This window comes from Candoia aspera, chromosome 5, assembly GCF_035149785.1.
Source record: "Candoia aspera isolate rCanAsp1 chromosome 5, rCanAsp1.hap2, whole genome shotgun sequence".
In the NCBI taxonomy this organism is placed as follows: Eukaryota; Metazoa; Chordata; class Lepidosauria; order Squamata; family Boidae; genus Candoia; species Candoia aspera.
The window spans coordinates 26,873,691-26,889,746 of record NC_086157.1 but is presented as its reverse complement, the minus strand read 5'-3'; the positions used below and the strand labels follow the sequence as shown (position 1 = coordinate 26,889,746).

The 16,056-nt window shown below is 41.7% G+C and overlaps 1 protein-coding gene across 2 annotated transcripts in view; it reads left to right on the top strand.

The window, feature by feature from the left end:
* Positions 1 to 1,447: 1,447 nt before the first annotated feature.
* The window catches only part of UBAC2 (UBA domain containing 2), a 108,275-nt gene continuing 93,666 nt past the window's right edge, over positions 1,448 to 16,056 (top strand). The window contains exons 1-5 of one of the 2 annotated variants that reach the window (XM_063304818.1): positions 1,448 to 1,680; positions 8,472 to 8,724; positions 10,295 to 10,422; positions 12,362 to 12,481; positions 15,183 to 15,289. In XM_063304818.1, coding sequence (XP_063160888.1) covers positions 8,607 to 8,724; positions 10,295 to 10,422; positions 12,362 to 12,481; positions 15,183 to 15,289 — 473 coding nt within the window. In that variant the 5' untranslated portion in view covers positions 1,448 to 1,680; positions 8,472 to 8,606. The remainder of the gene's footprint in view (positions 1,681 to 8,471; positions 8,725 to 10,294; positions 10,423 to 12,361; positions 12,482 to 15,182; positions 15,290 to 16,056) is intronic. The other variant, XM_063304819.1, reaches the window with a different exon arrangement.

The following is a 16,056-nucleotide window of genomic DNA, read 5'->3' as shown; positions in this document are numbered from 1 at the left end:
GTTTTTTAATTCTGTAAGCCACCCAGAGTCACCGTGTGTGTTGGGTGGCCTTATAAATCTGTTTAATAAAATAAATAAATAATGTAGCCAGCATTATCATCACCCATTACTAATACATGTTTATCCAGTTTCTCCTCCAAGAAAATCGGAGTAACATGTATAGCCTAATTTATTAGGCAAAGCTATCATAAATTAGTGGCTGAGGAAGGATTTGAACTCAGTTCTTGTTATTCTTAAATCCTAACTCATGTTGCGAGATGTTAGCTCTGCATTCCAGATGAAGCCCTCAGTGGCCTAAATCATCCAGGAGCCGTCTCCCGTAAAATCACCTTGACAGCTAGGTAGGATTTTGCCCTTAATCCGCGTTACAGTGAGTTGTTACAAACAATAATTTCCAATATCCTATCATTAGGAGAATAATTTATTCTGCTTCATTTCAGAAATAAATACAGTTTTAGTTTTCTTTGTTTGAGGCATGCATTAATTTCACTGGTTTAGATGTCTTTTCTATGTTGGTTTTTAACACAGAAAGTGCACGTGCATACATGCATTGTTAAATTGGAAGAAGTCATAAGAAAAAGGGAGCCTTTTATGTCATGCCCCCATACATGCCCTGTATCTCTCTGCTCCAACAACTTAAGGGAAGGTGGACTGTATACAATCAGGACCAGAAATATTGGAACAAGGTTAACTGTTTTGGCATTTGGCCTCTGTACACCACCACATTGAAATTGAAAGGAAACACACCCAGATGGGAGCAAAGTCAGGACTTTCAGCTGTCATTCAAGGGGTTTGACAAAAGTGGGGCACTAACCATTCAGGAAGTACAGCCAGTGGCATACACACACACACCATAGTTTACAGCAGTGTTTCTCAACCTTAAGACGGGTGGACTTCAACTCCCAGAATTCCCCAGCCAGCATGGGGAAACCAAACGACGGTACAACCATATCCTATTCAGGTTTTCTGTGTCAGAGATGTCAATCAGGCCTGTACGCAAAGATGCACAGAGGTGCACCCTTAACTCACAAATCTGCAGTTCTGCAGCAGATGGCAGCATCCAGCTGACCTTAAATACTAAGCAGGTTCACAAGGGGCGACTCCCCGAATGTGGGATCACCAGGAAACCCCAGGCATGTAAGCTAGACGGGGAAGTAAAACAAAACAAAACTGAAGCAACGGCCAACCCCCTCCGCAGGGCTGCCATTGCCAAGAAAACGACGACGTGCGCGTCCGCAGGGTCACCTGCAAGACTCGACAGATGCTCCCCTGTGAGTTTCGGAGCAGGCTGGGACTCCTAGTGCGCTCAGCCAGGCTGACTTCAATCTGCCCACCCCCGAACAGGCAGGCGCCTATTTGGACGGAGTCTTGCAGAGCCGAGAGAAACTCCGGCCCCTCCGTTCTTTCGCCGCGCGTCCGGGAAGAGGACGAGGCGGCGGCTCCGGCAGGGGGCGCTGTGCGGGGTCTCCCTGCCCTACCGGCTTTGACCCATCCCGGCCGCCTTAGTGGGAGCTCCCGGCCCGGCTGTCGCCGCGGCTGCTTGGCCTCCGGAGGGGATTCAGCGGAACGGCGGCTCCCCCGGGGACGGGAGAGAAGGGAGGTCACGCGCGTCGCCAGGGCAACCGCTCCCTCCCTCCCCGCCCGGGACCATGTTCACCAGCACGGGCTCCAGCGGGCTGTGTAAGTACCGAGGCGCCTCCCTCGCCGCCCAGCGCCCTGGAGGAGGGGCCGCACCGTGGGGGAAAAGGACGGGAGCCGAGCGGCGCGCCTAGGCGGCTCCCCGCCTTTCTCCTCCCTCCCTCTGCAGGGACCGAGCCTCCATCCCGGAGCCCTTTCCGGGCCCGAGCGCCGCGCCCCTTGCTTGCCCGGGGTGGAGCGTGACTTAAAGTTCGAGGCTTCGCCGTCGGCTCAGGGAACCCAAAGGCTGGGGTCGCCCTTGGGTCCAGCCTGCTCTGGGAACCCGTCCGCGTGGGTTCTCGTGGGAACCCGCCAACCTTGGGTTCATTAGGTAAACACGGCTCAGAGAGCCATCCGCGAGCCCAGCTATGGATCCGCCGGGCTCTCCACTGCCTTTCAACTTCGTGGGTTGCGCCACGAGGCGTGCAGAAGCACCGCCTGTAAGTTCCCTCGCCTGTTTCGACAAGCTCTTGCTGGTCGGCTAGTTAATTTGAATTGAGGTAAAGCAGGTCTTTCCCTTTTAGCCAGTCGGTGCAGCTTTATGCTTTCAGTGAGGATTTTGTGAAAGGATGAATCTTGCAAATGAAGTGGGCAGCTCCTTATCTTTTTGTTTATAGCTGGATTTATACTCCATCTTTCCTTTCTGTGACGGTCCAGGTGGCTTACAACAGGAAAAAGTGCACAATGTAAACAGAACACTGTTAGAATTAAAATCTAGATAAAAATCAAACATTTAAATGAAGTGACAAACACTTGATGGAAGAGATTGTGAGGGTCAAGCACATCATCCTAAGGCAGTGCTTTTCAACTACTGTGCATTCCACGGCTTTGGAGCCACACCTATTCTTGCATACCAGTAGTTGAATCTCCAGTATCAGGGGTATCTTCACTTCTGGTAACCAGGTAGGTTTTTAGTAGGAGAGGTAGTCTCACAGATAGGTAAGCCCTAACCTGCATAGTCACGCTTTATAGAGCAGTAAGGATACCTTGAATTGTAGTGGGGAGACAGTTGGCTGCTAGAATAGATCTTTCAGTACAGGTATCCTTGTGTCGGTCAGCAACCTAGTTGTTGCATTTTGCACCAGTTGTACTTTCTGGATCCATTTCAAGGGTAGCCCCACATGCATTGCGGTAGTCAAGTTGGTTTGTAACAAGGGCTGGGTAACTTGCTAAATCTGGCTGATTCAGGAAAGATTGAAGGTGGCACTTTGGTCATAATTGTGTAAACATACCCCTTTGCCGCAGCTGTTACTTGAAATTCCAGTTACAGCTGGGATCAGGAAGCACATTCAAAACTGCAAACCTGCTTCTACTTGGGGAGTACAAACCCATCCAGAGTAAGCATCCCATCAATCCCAAAGTCCAGTTTTTTGCTTACTAACACTACTGTCCTTATTTTATTCTTGGATATAAATCCAATTGGAAAAATTTATTCTGAACAATCATGCATAGGGCCAGCAGGATTAAAATAATGTTTAATGGTGTGACCTAATTAAATTATCTAGTTATGGTTTCAAACCACTGTAAGTTGCTAAATTTGCATAAATACACTAAACCATACACCATAGTTTAAAAACCGCAGTGACAGAGTTCACAAAGCATGCTAAGCCAAAACCAGACTAACCATCTTAAAGTTTGGCATGATATGTGAATCAAGTCTGTGACTACATTTCCACGACCCACTGAATGCAATTGCACAACACTTTTTCCAGGCCATTTCTCAGCCAACATGTTGAACACATACAGAAACCTGCCAGTTCAGGAGAGAAACTGTTCAAACCCCAGAACACCTTTCCCCAATTAAACAATGTTGCAGAACCCAGAAACCTAGTAACTTCTGAGCTGGTTTTTTATTACTCTGTTAGTTCTCCAGGTAAACAAGGCAGAAGTGCAGAGTAGCTAACAATGCAAGGCATTACAATTGAAAACCAGTAGCTGAGTGCTCTGTATGAAAGGAATAGCTTTTCTCATACAACATTGTAATTAGTTGAACTTAGTCATGGTCAGATGGCATTTCCTTTTTTTGATAATTATCTTGAGCTAAAACAAACCACAATGTTCAGATAGGAATGTGGTTTAATAAAAAGAATGTGTTCATGTTTCTGCATGAATGGTTAGTGAGTTGTACATGGGCCCAGTGCTTGCTATAGTGTATTTACAGTGATCTAAATCGGACCAGATTCAAAAAGCATTCATGATTTGAAAGAAATCTTAGTACATGATGCTAATGTGCTTTTATAGAAAATGGTTGCTGATGCAGATAACATATTTTATGAGGATCCCAATTTACCATGGGCTATGTTCATATCCATGAGCAGAGCTTATTTTAATCCGGATGTGTTGAAAAACATACAGGAGCTTAGTTCATATATTACATTAAGCCTAAGCAAGGGCAAAACAAGAATGACTTGGTTCACACATTGTTTTCAAATAGAGCTTACTCATTAGCATTTTTGTTTAGGATTGCAGCTTTAGAGCTGGTTTTCTCTGAGCCAAATCATTCATTGGATGAATGAACAATAATGGATAGTCCCATTGACCCTTGGTGGTTGATACTGACCACTTTGGGAAACCCTGATGCACTTCACAAAATATTTTATATCTATGTTTGTAAATGTCTATTGAACCAGGTGCTTGGAGGCTGAGAATAATAGAATTAAAAATTGCGTATACCTATGTGTTTGACTTTGTTCACATGATACATTGATAACCATGGCCAGTACTCCCACCAGCTTTATGGTAGAGCAAGTTAAAATTAATCCCAACATTTTTGCATAGCAGCTAAACTGCCATCCCAATGACCTTTGTGATGATTCTCCAGCGAATGTATTGGTTGAGTACACACAATAGACATGCCTTATCTGATATGCTAGTTTGAGAAGTGAACTCAGCGTTTAGTGTGAACCCAGCAAGTGTGGTCAGACAATGGCCCTGTTTCTCCAACATGGTTACCCAGTCAGCTCTTAACTTGGTCAAGTGTCCTTAGTAGTGGTTCTGGTAACAGTTACCCTACTAACTAGTAAAAAAAATCACAATTTGGGGACTGTGTAGTAATGGAGTAGACAAAATCAATAAACTGAGAATAAAGCCAGACAGAGAACTTGTGATTGCATGGATCTTGGGAATGAGAATTAAGAAAGTTTGTCTGTTCTCTGTAGTGTTGCATTCCCTCAGAACAGTTGTATAGTTTGCGGGTGCTCCTTGAATGTCCAAGTGACTTATGTGGTCAGGAGCTCCTAATATCTGCTTCCATTTGTATACCAATGGAAAGGCAGCTTGGCTACTATTGTGCATGCTTAGTTTACTGTAGTGCAATCTGTACTTCATGGTTGGACTGGAAGCTGCAGCTGATGCAGAATGTACTAGTGAGGTTGCTAAGTAGGGTGCCTGAGTGTGCATATGTTACACTACTGTTAAAAAAACTATCCTGACTGCCAGTTAGTTACTGAACAAATTTCAAGGCCTCTGCTTATGACATATAAGGACCTAACTGTTTGGAACTAGGATAATTGATGTACTGCTATTATAAATTGGGTTAACCACTGAGATCATCAGGAAAAACCTTAATGCAATTTTCTATAACAGAAAACAGTTATAGAGAGACCTGTTTTCTCTATAGTTACATTTGTGGTCTGGAATATACTTTCTATATTCTAGTAGGTGTGACAAAAAATTAGTTTAGCATGTTGGGTGACTAGTAGAGGTAGTCCTTGGGCTATGACCATTCGTTCAGCGACCATTCGAAGTTATGACAGCACTGAATGAATTTTAGTTACAACCGGTCCTCAAAGTTCTGGCTGTTGCAATGCCCCCGCAGTCACCTAATCAAAATTTGGGTGCTTGGCAACTGGCCTGCATTTACAGCCGGTCACAGCATGCCACAGTCACGTTCTCCTGCCCTGTGCAAACTGCCTCTGTTTCAACCCTCCCACCCCCTATTTCCCCTCTTGCCGTCACCCCCAGCTGACATTTGCTGTCTTCTTCCTCCCACTGCTAGCCTGGGATCCAGGGGCTGGGCAGGGGTGCAGCTTCCAACGTGAGCTATAGAGTCCGTGCTGGAAAGGCTCCTGGAGAGCCAAACTGCAGGCTTCAGCATGTTGGAAGCTGCTGGCCTTTCACGAGGCTTTGCAGGCGGAAGGCTGGGAGAGGGCAGGCTCAGAGCAGAGGGCCTATGGGCAGGATCTGTGGGTGCTGGGTTTGCCTCCACCCCTTGCTGAAGCCCCCAGGCTGGTTTTCCAGGAGCGCTTCCAACGCAAGCTGCAGAGCATGTGCTGTGCCTCTGGGGAGCCCTTGTGCCTCTGCTTCCTCCAGTTCTGCTGCCACCCTGAACGGCGCCTCCTGTGCAGCTGCCACCTTCACCCCGGGAGCCACCACTGCGCTCCCCACGGTCTGCGAGCCATTGTTACCTACACTGCTCCCAGGTTTGGCTTATGGTCACTCACTCACACACTCACAGCCTGTTGAGGCACACAGATCTTGTCGGCTCCCGTTGCTTTCTACCTGGGTTTTCCAGATAGGTGCGGCTTGAGCAGACGAGACACACAGCCCTGGTCAACAGCCGGGAAATAATTAGGGACACACACAAATAACTTCCAACCAAACACTGAGGCACAACAGTTTCTTTGTAACCCACGGAGACCCAGTGAATTTAAAGTAACAGCAAAACTTTACTGGTTGCAAGGTACATTTGCTCTTTCTCACATGCACACTCATCCACACTTGTCCTTCTCAACTAGGCTGCCAGGCACTAAGTCTGGATCCAAAGACTACTCCAGGAGTGGGTGGGCTTTGGGACCCCTTTTTGTCCCCAAAAGTCTTTGCTTTGTTGGTTCACAAGACTGGCAGCTACTCTGACCTTGTTAATTTACAAGTCTGGTAGCTGTTGATGGGATTGGGGTGGGGGTTTCCTTGTGCTTAGGCCCAACTTCCTTTGTCTGGTTCAGGTGACATTTTTCCTTTGTTTCCTTAACGACTTGCTTCCTTCTTGTCTACCTCCCTGAAGGGATCTTTTAGACAAGTTTCCTGGCTTTTGTCCTCTCTGCTTAGTGCCTGCTTCATCTTTAGGTTATGGCAGCTCCAGGCTAGTCTCACACTGTCACTCCTTGTGGCAGCAGTGGAAGACTGGGCAGTGCCGCCTGCAGTGCCACCTTGCCTCCTCCGCCAGCTCCGTCCTGCTGCCTCCTCCCTATCCAGGTCTGGCAAGCTCCCTTCAGCAGATGAGGCTTTGCCATGCGTGGGTCCTGGGGCTGTGCCCTCACCCAGCGCCTGGATCCCAGGCCAGCAGCGGGAGGAAGAAGAGGGTGGGGGGCGGCAGGGGTAAGTGCAGAGTGCAGGGCAGATGGGGGGCAGATAGGTGAGTGAACTAAGCCAGAGGCAGTTCATGCAGGGCAGGAGAAGCGTATGGTCCTGGCCTAATGACTGCAATCTGGACTGTGGGAGCTCCTGTTGCTAATGGGCATGGTCACACGATGTTTTGCTTAATGACCGCTTTGCTTAGCGACAGAAATTCCAGTCCCAGTTAGGGTTGTAACCCAAGGACTACCTGTAAAAGCAAAGTAGACATTGTACTGCTAGTTGAACCTTCCTACTTGAAGTTTCAGTTCTGTGTCCTTTTCCTTAGAAGTACAATAACTCTGAAGGTTCACTACTAAAACAGGATGGCATGCAGATTCCAGGTCCAAGCTCATGAATGTTAAGCAAATTGTAAGCAGGGTAGAAAGTAAGTGACTCTAACTAAGAAAATCAAGTCTATCTTGCTGACCAAGTCCAAAGAATCTCCATAGCTGTGAGGAACTGTTTACCTGTAATACTCCAGTTATGAAGTATTGAGTATTTTTGTTTTGAGTTAAGAATGTCAAATGTCTTAATCTCAATGTCTTAATGTCAAAACATCCAGCCATAAATAATTTTAATATTTTTTCCTCTTGGAACTGTTAACATTGATACAGTGTTAAGACACATCGTTTAAATAGAAGTATTTTTCTACCAGGCTGTAACTTTTTTATACCACTCTAGGAAATCGCAATATATATTGCAACATTTCTTAAACCTTTTAAAATGGCATGTATTCATACTCTGAAGATGTTTTTCTGAACTTCAGTTTTTATAAGGAAAGGACAATTTGCTCTTTAATTCCATTGTTTAATTTATACAATGGAATAGTGTTACTCTAACATGGAATTTATGCCCCTTTCTCTCATCTGTATGAGAGCTGGGTTTGAGTTATTCAGTGGGTAGATTTGGACAATTTGCTCATTCTCCAGTGATACTCCTTTAAATAAAAATATTCTATAATAGAGTTTCTATAGGAAGGGCATTTGCTTTTTGTAGAGCACATGCTTTGCTTTTTAATGGTCCTGGGTCCCTTCTCTGGCATCATGTTTGCTGCCTTGAGTTATTTATAAAAATAATAAAGGGATAGAAAATGAATAAAATAAAATAAATAATAAATAATCTCTGGATAGAACAGGGAAAAACACGGAACTTGTTACTTTTTCTCTCTTTTGGGAAAACCTTGCTAAATTGGTTAGTCTTTGAGACTCACTCTCCCTAGGATTTGAGTTAAATCTTTAAAAATGCTGGGGATATACCCACAAAAAGGCTGCTGTGGGAAACCAAAAACTAAACATATAAGATGGCTACCATCAGTTGTTGCCATTCGTATTTGGGCTTTTAAAACAATAGTACAGGCAAAACCACAAAATAGTTACTTGGTATGTATGGCTGGTTAGGAAAAAACATGAAGGAACGCACTCATAAAATATTTCTTTGTATTTTGGGTCTTATGTACACAGAAAGAAAATGAAGGTAGAAGAGAAGAGAAAGAAGAGAGATGCTAGAGATGACACATGAGAGAAATATGGAGGGAAATACAGGACAAAGGTGGATGTAAAAAGAGAAAACTAGATGAAAGAGATCGAGAATTTTAGATGATGCAGATGCATTCTTGTGAACTATGCTTCAGATTAAAGCCTGTATATTCATTGAATATATTTGTAGTTAGTCTACTTGAACAGTGCAATCTGTGGAATGTTGCATGCACAAGAGGTTAGAATCTAACAATTAGAATGCTAAATTGTATATAAAATTTAGGATAAATTATTAAATAAATCTATATTTCTGTGTACAAAATGTTAAATATTATTAATAAAGTAGCAGGAAGTAAAACACCAAATAAGAACAAGTGTTGTAACAGGTAGAGCATAAGATGTGCATAAATAAAGCAGTAAAATTAACCTGGAAACATTGCACACTTGGTAGAAATTAATTTGAATGTCTGTCAGTTCATTTCACCTTCCATAATAAGCCTATGATTAGATGTAAATCCCACAAGCTGCTTTTTCTTCCCAGTTAATTTTTTTAAAAAATTGAAAGCTGGGGATATTCATTATATACAAAAACGCCCCCAAACAACATATGGGCTTTTTTGGCATTCTTAACAAATGGAAATGGTATCTGGCTACAACCCAATGCTTTGTTCAAAGGAATGCTACTTACCAAGAAAAATACAAACAAAAATAACTTAGAAGGGTGATAGGGAACATCCAGTGGTGCTTGACAGCATAGCAGGGATCAATCCCACTGATTTTGTGACTAGGTGAGTCTTCCCTGGCAATTATTTTGTGAGACCTCCCAAAATATGCTCTCAAAATCCCAAACTCATTCATTGACCTCCAAAAGCAGCTTATTCCTGCTTTAATGACTAGATGTATACTTGGTGGGACTATAGAGATACTGCTGCCGGATCCTTGCAAATAGTCCGCCTGACTCTAATTATAGCATCTCACATGGGAGATGAGGACATTTGGGTGGAAAGGAAAAACATACCGTTTACTCCATAGTAGTAGTCCTTTATTCTCACCCTTAATTCATCCTGTGGGTTTTCAGAGCTCAGGTTGATTTCACCTAACAATTCATTTATCTTACAGAAAAACAGCAAGTTCATTCCTATAATACACCACCCTCTAATAATAAGTTTTTTTCTGTTTCTACTCCATGCATTTATGCGCTGTTTGGCCCAAGCATTTTGCAGAAAAAATGCTTCTTATGCTAAGAATGTTGGTATCAACTATCTCAAAATAACAATATTGCGAGGAATTTCTTTTCCTTTAAATCATATTTTAGAAACACATCAGATTTTTTCTTAGCACACTTCACCTCTTTATAAAGGCCTAGCTTGCTTGTGTGTTTCAATCTGTTCAATTAGAAGAAAAAGAAAGTGCATTTTGTATTTTTCCAGGGCATTCCTATGGGAGAATGGAGTTTTGTTTCTCCCAGCCACACTCTGGATTCAGGTGTCAGGTTGGACTGAACTTTCCCCAGAGAAACCCAAAATGGCACGTCATTTTCTGGCTTAGTTTGAGCATTTGAAGTGAATTGGGTGTTTTCTGCATGCCCTTGGCTTGTTTTGTTTTCACAGCTTGAACCAAAACTTTGGTAAAATGAGTTGGAAAGTTCTTTTAGTCATCTAATACATTTCACTGTAATTATAAAACAAACTGAGTTTAAAGTTGTTGTTTTAATTAGCACACAGCATGATTGTTTTTTAAACTGTTTTGAGAACTCTCACCTTAACTTTTACTGCATATGTGTGTCTGTGTGTGTTTTTCTTTTGAAGATAAAGCTCCTCTGTCAAAGGGCCTCTTAATAATACCAAGCACCTTCTCACTACTGCTGGCTCTACTCTTTCAGCATTATCAAAAGTTCTTTACCTACAATCTGCAAGCAGTAAAAGAGGAATTTCAGGTAAGCAGCAATTTATTTATAATATTGTGATATGGGATAAGCATAAAATAGCTTTAATGTTCTTTAATCTTTTCTAGCGTGAGCTGGGGTGTGAATTTTTTGAACTTTAAATTTGAAATGATGTAGTACTCCATACCACAACCAATAGCAGAGCAACATTCATGTAAAATATAGATACATGCGAAATTAGTTGTGGCTGCAGTGTAGGAAGGAGGAAGTCTCTGTTTGCTTGTTAGTTTCATTAACCCATTAGTTAGCTTGTGTTCCTTTATAACTCTCTTCTTGATGACAATCAGATAAAGTTTTGTTCAAAGGCTATGGGCTATCTCCAGAGCTTATGCTGGTAACTCTGGAGAAAAACAGGTTGTCTCCAAGTGTATTTCAGGTGAGAGGAATTTGAGTCGACAGTAGTAATACCGCTAGGTGGTTTGCTTCATACATAATACTAGATAGCACCTAGTAAGCCCGGACTCAGTCTGTAGGACATTGCATATGAATCCATGGGGATATGATCTGCTCCAGACGGTCTTTTCAACAAGATTCTTGGCCTAAAAATAAGTATACATTTGCATGCAAATGTTTGTGAGAAAGAGGAATCCTGTTCTCTGTTGTGTATTAAAAAATTGAATGGAGGGGACTATGGCCTTCCATTCTTCTCATTTTTCTTTCTTCCCCACCCCCAAATTTATATAGATAATGGAATTATATTAATATGTGTGACAGTGATAACTTGTGCCATTAAGGAGAAATCCCAAGCATTTAGAAAGTGGTTGGAAGGGTCCCTTTGAAAGTGTGACAGGGTAAGTGGTGAGGAATTTGAGTCCTTCTCCTGTCAGTTTCTGCTTATCTCTCAACAGTGGTTCTTTTTACTCTCTTGCTCTCTTCCCAGCTGGACTTAACTTGCAGTGTATTGGAGTCTGGATGAAGAAAAAATGATGTATACAGCAAATGGGGGAGAAGTCCTTCTTGTTTTTAAATCAGGAAGAGATCTGTTCCCTCTCCCTGCTGCGAATGTAATTGAGAAATAAAAAAGCATAGGTGTGCTCAGCCACATGTAGTACGGAGTTTAGTCAGAAATGAATGTCTGATATTATGGGCACAAGGGAAAAAAAGTTAACATGGGCAAAATATTTATAGCTACCTTTAGCACACTTAAAAGTCTGGGTAGCTGAAGCGTGCTGACACCCCTTCATTTACTTGTGTCTTTAAATGGGGATGTAAGGTAATACTTGTTCCAACAATAGCAGTGTCCTTGTGAGAAGGATTCCTTTTGATAACTATTAACAGCGTTTTATGGCCTTGTGCATTTTACACATTTATTGTGCTATGGGCTGGTGGTTTTTGGAGTGTAGGAAGAACTTCCCTAGGTAGATGGAGTGGAACTACACCTGGAAAATGTGACTTCAGTTAACACATAATTTATAAGGTGAAAGCTGTAAGGAAAAGAACAATCTATTCATACAAGACCTTTATTCTGATAAAATAGCTTATGGAAAAGAGTAATTGACATTTGAAGCTATATTTCCTGCTGTTTTTGTCAACTTTCAACATGACTCAAGCATACGTTTTGGAGTTGGCAGGAGATGGAACCTGCCTACTGTCCCTGAACCTTTAATGGCCCCAGAAATGGGGTAGCTGAATTTCAGTGACAAACCACGAGAAATGGTGATGCTATTTCCTGCCATTTCATGATAGAAAAGTAAACATTGGTGTTTAAACTTGTATTTATTTTAACACTTCACCTGACTTCAGAAATACAGAAGGAAATTTATAGAAAACCTTGGCCCCATGTCATTGCAATATCATCCTGCCCACTGCAACTCCTCTTTTTTTTTTTTTGTAAAGTGCATCTCCCAGCTGCTAAAGTTTGCCTGCCGTACATTAAATAATTTCCATAAAATTCAGGGGGAAACTATGACTACTGTGTATTACCTTTCAGATTTGGAGGCTGCTCTGTGGGCGAACAGTGTGTCTTGATCTTAAAGACACTTTCTGCAGTAGTTTGCTTATCTACAACTTCAGGATATTTGAAAGGCGATATGGCAGTAGAAAATTTTCAGTAAGTTCAGGTTCTGGTTTTGTTCTCATGTTTCACAAGTAATATATTTACATTCCTCACTTGTCTTTCCTTTTCCTATTCCTGTACTTAGCACAATAGGTATTCAAAAATTCTAGGAGCCATTTTTATATTTCCATTTAGAAAATGCATCTTTCTTTAAGTAAATAAGGAAGGGAAATGATAGCTAAAATGAATTTAATTTTAGAAAACAAGACATTGTATAATGCTTTGCATGTAGCGTAAAATGTGATAGTGGAAAAGGATTTTCCTGTTTCTATGCTTGATCAGGTTAGGTCAGTTGCTATGCAAATACCTCAAGTTCACCTCATGAGAAGAAAAGAGTGGAGGCCCAGAGATGTGTCTTTTTGGTGGGGGCCCACACTATGGAAACCTTGCCCCCGAATTACATGATACTCCAGTCTTGCTTTTTGCAGTGTATAAAAACTGTCCTGCTTTGGCAAGCTCTCAGTGTGGATAGTGAACCCATGCCGCCTTTACAAATTGTTTTTTTGTAATACAATGTTTTATATACTTTTTTCACTGTTTTTATTTGGTCTATATTGTAAACCATTCTGGGTCTACTGACCTAATAAATAGAGCAGTATGTAGCAGCTTGAATGAATGAATGGCCATTTCTATTCTAAGGCAGCAGTTAAAGATGTACTTTGTGTATGAGTGCATGAGTATGCACTGCAGTGTATAAATTGGGGCTTGGTTTGCGACTGTTCTATCTTGCAGAAATCTGCAAGGAGGTACCTTTAGGGATCAGTAATGAGGGTCCTGGACAGCAGGAACTTGGACAGAATTTAGCTAACAACTTTCTCTGAGGTTTTAAGAGTTATATCTTCATCTGACATGTATCACTTATCTCAAGTGCTGTCTCTTTGAGAATAGGTGTAAATATTCAAAATGCCAGCCCTCATTTATTGAACTTCACACTCTTTTTCTGATGTGTTTCTGTGTAGGAGTGTATTGATACTTCCTAACATGTAGGAAGCCCTGTTTGTAACATTACTGTACGGTGATTGCTTCTTGTGGATTCCAGGCCAGAGCATGGTGCTCCATTTTCAGGGGCTCTAGATTATTAGGTCCTGATGTCAAAGTTTATGCAGATACTATACTTTGTAGCTCCCTGCATGACTCCCTGTGGCCCTTCAGATGCCTTTCTTACAAAGCTGTGCCCTGCTTATCAGTTGAAGCTAGGGCTATGACCATTGTATAGACTTATTTATTTATTTAAAAAATTCATATGGCCACCCATCTTAAGCAACTCTGGGTGGCTCACAATAACAATAAAACCAATACATAAAACAAACATTAAACAGTAAAAACAATGAAACAATAAAACAATAAAACAAAAACCCTGCACCACAATTGTCACCTTGAGATGCCCCACAGTAGGCTCAGCTGCCCTCCTTCCATACTTTCTACCTGCACAATCCTATCCCAGAGCCTCAGCCAGGTCTTAATGGCCTTCTGAAAGGATAGAAGGGTGGGGTCCTGTTGACTCGCCAGTGGGTGGGTGTTCCGCAAGGTAGGGGCAGCCACGGAAAAGGCATGCTTCCGAGGTCCCATTGGATGGCAAGATTTGAGGGAGGGGACCTGGAGCACGCCCACCCTATCTGATCTACTGGGATGGGTGGATATTCTTAGGGAGAGGTGGTCCCGCAAATAGCTGATTCCAAAAATTTGTTACAATTCATAAGTAGCAGTGTACATCCGTCTTTCTTTAATTAGCATTAAAATACTTTAATTAGCTTTAAATGCACTATAGTTTTAATACATTACTCTATGCAAATGGTAATTTTTTGTGAACAGTATAGATATACTGTTAAAGCTTGCAGACTATCTGGACAGTTCATTCCACTCCAATGTGAATGCTGTGGAACAGTCACAGATAATTTCTGCATTGTATGTGAAATTAATGTGTATCACATAGTACAGCAGCTGTCTGGTTGCAGAACTGTAGTTCTCAGAGAATGAAAACATGAGAATTTAAATGCTGATGCCATTAATGTTGCTATTGTATTCTCTTGATATTTATTTATTAATTCATTATAATATCCTTCCGCAATCCTGAAGGACTCTTGGTGATTCACAGATAATGCAGTGTTATGACTCGTTGCCTAACTTGACTGTCTGTTATCCAAAATCAGATACAGTTCCTAAAGTAGAAATGCTCTTACTTCATCAACAACCCAAGCACTCAACTCTGCAGGTTCAATAGTGAGTTCTGGGATGCTACTGCTAAACCTTTGTTTGGTACAGCATAGTCTATACTTTGTAATCTTAATTTCTCCACATAAATTTGTATCTTTAAATTTTGTTCTTTAGGTGCTATCCATTTTCTGTGAGCTTTTTTGGGAGCTAAATATTTATTTATTTATTTTATAGGCCATCTGACTCCCATATGGCTCTGGGTGGCTTGCCACTAGGAACTAGGGGGGAAATATACACACACACACACACACACAAAAGATGCAGCCTTTCTTATATGGCCCTATTTTTTGCCAGCATGAAAAATTCAGTCTCCAGATTAGATGGAATTAGAAATACTGAATCGTATACAGATTTGGAGATAATAGTATGTGCTGCATGGATAATCATCCCATTCAACATTGTATTTTTTTGAAATTGATTAGTTTTTTGTTATAAAGAGTATTCAGTTTGTGATTATGACTTCTTCTTTTTTATTTTTCAGTCATTTTTGCTGGGCTCCTGGATGCTATCAGTGATGTTTGATTTTGTCCTGGTAGAAGCTATTGAATATTCTTTTGGCCTCAGCATCAACAGCTTGCCTTCAGGATTGTAAGTTGCTGTTAAGGTGTTTATATCTTAAATATTATTTCCATGGCTATTGAAATTTATAAAAATGAAGTGTTAAATGTTGTTAATTTGGGATGTGCAAAATTCACCTATTCAGGAATTGAATGTTCCTTAGAACTTTAGAATGCTCTGTTCTCTTGTTAGATTTTCACAACTTGCTATTCCAGGGATAGTTTGGCAGTTCCCAGAAATAAATCCTCTGAATCAGAAATAATAAGTCTCCTGGACAAAACAGAGCTGTTCTGGGCTCAGACCACCATTAGGTTATCTACAGCTGTTTGTGGCTTGGAGGTTATTTCTGGAAACTGCCAACTGACCCCAGAACAGTAAGGTCTGGAGAAGGTTTGGCATCATCCACAGGAGGAATTGAATTCTCCAGATTGCTGCATTCTGAAATTAGTGAGTTTTATATGTCCATACTGTTAATCAGTTGGAATTTGGGTGGATATATTCAGTTATAGATGAGACTTTTCTCCCCTTCACTCTCCATTTATTTATTTATTGAATTTGTAAGGCTACCCAGCTGTCCCTCAGATCTGCTCTGAAGGGTCACCTGATTCTTTAGAGCAGATTTGGGGTGAATACAGATAAAATGGCACAGTTAATTCCAGATGCTGTTTTATCAATTAACAGATGCCTTTGGATGCAACTCTCTATCTCCAAAATTTCATGATTTTATCCAGTCATGACTGGATCAACTTCAGGGCAGATTGACTGAGCAATCAGTTGCCAACCCAGCTGCACACTGT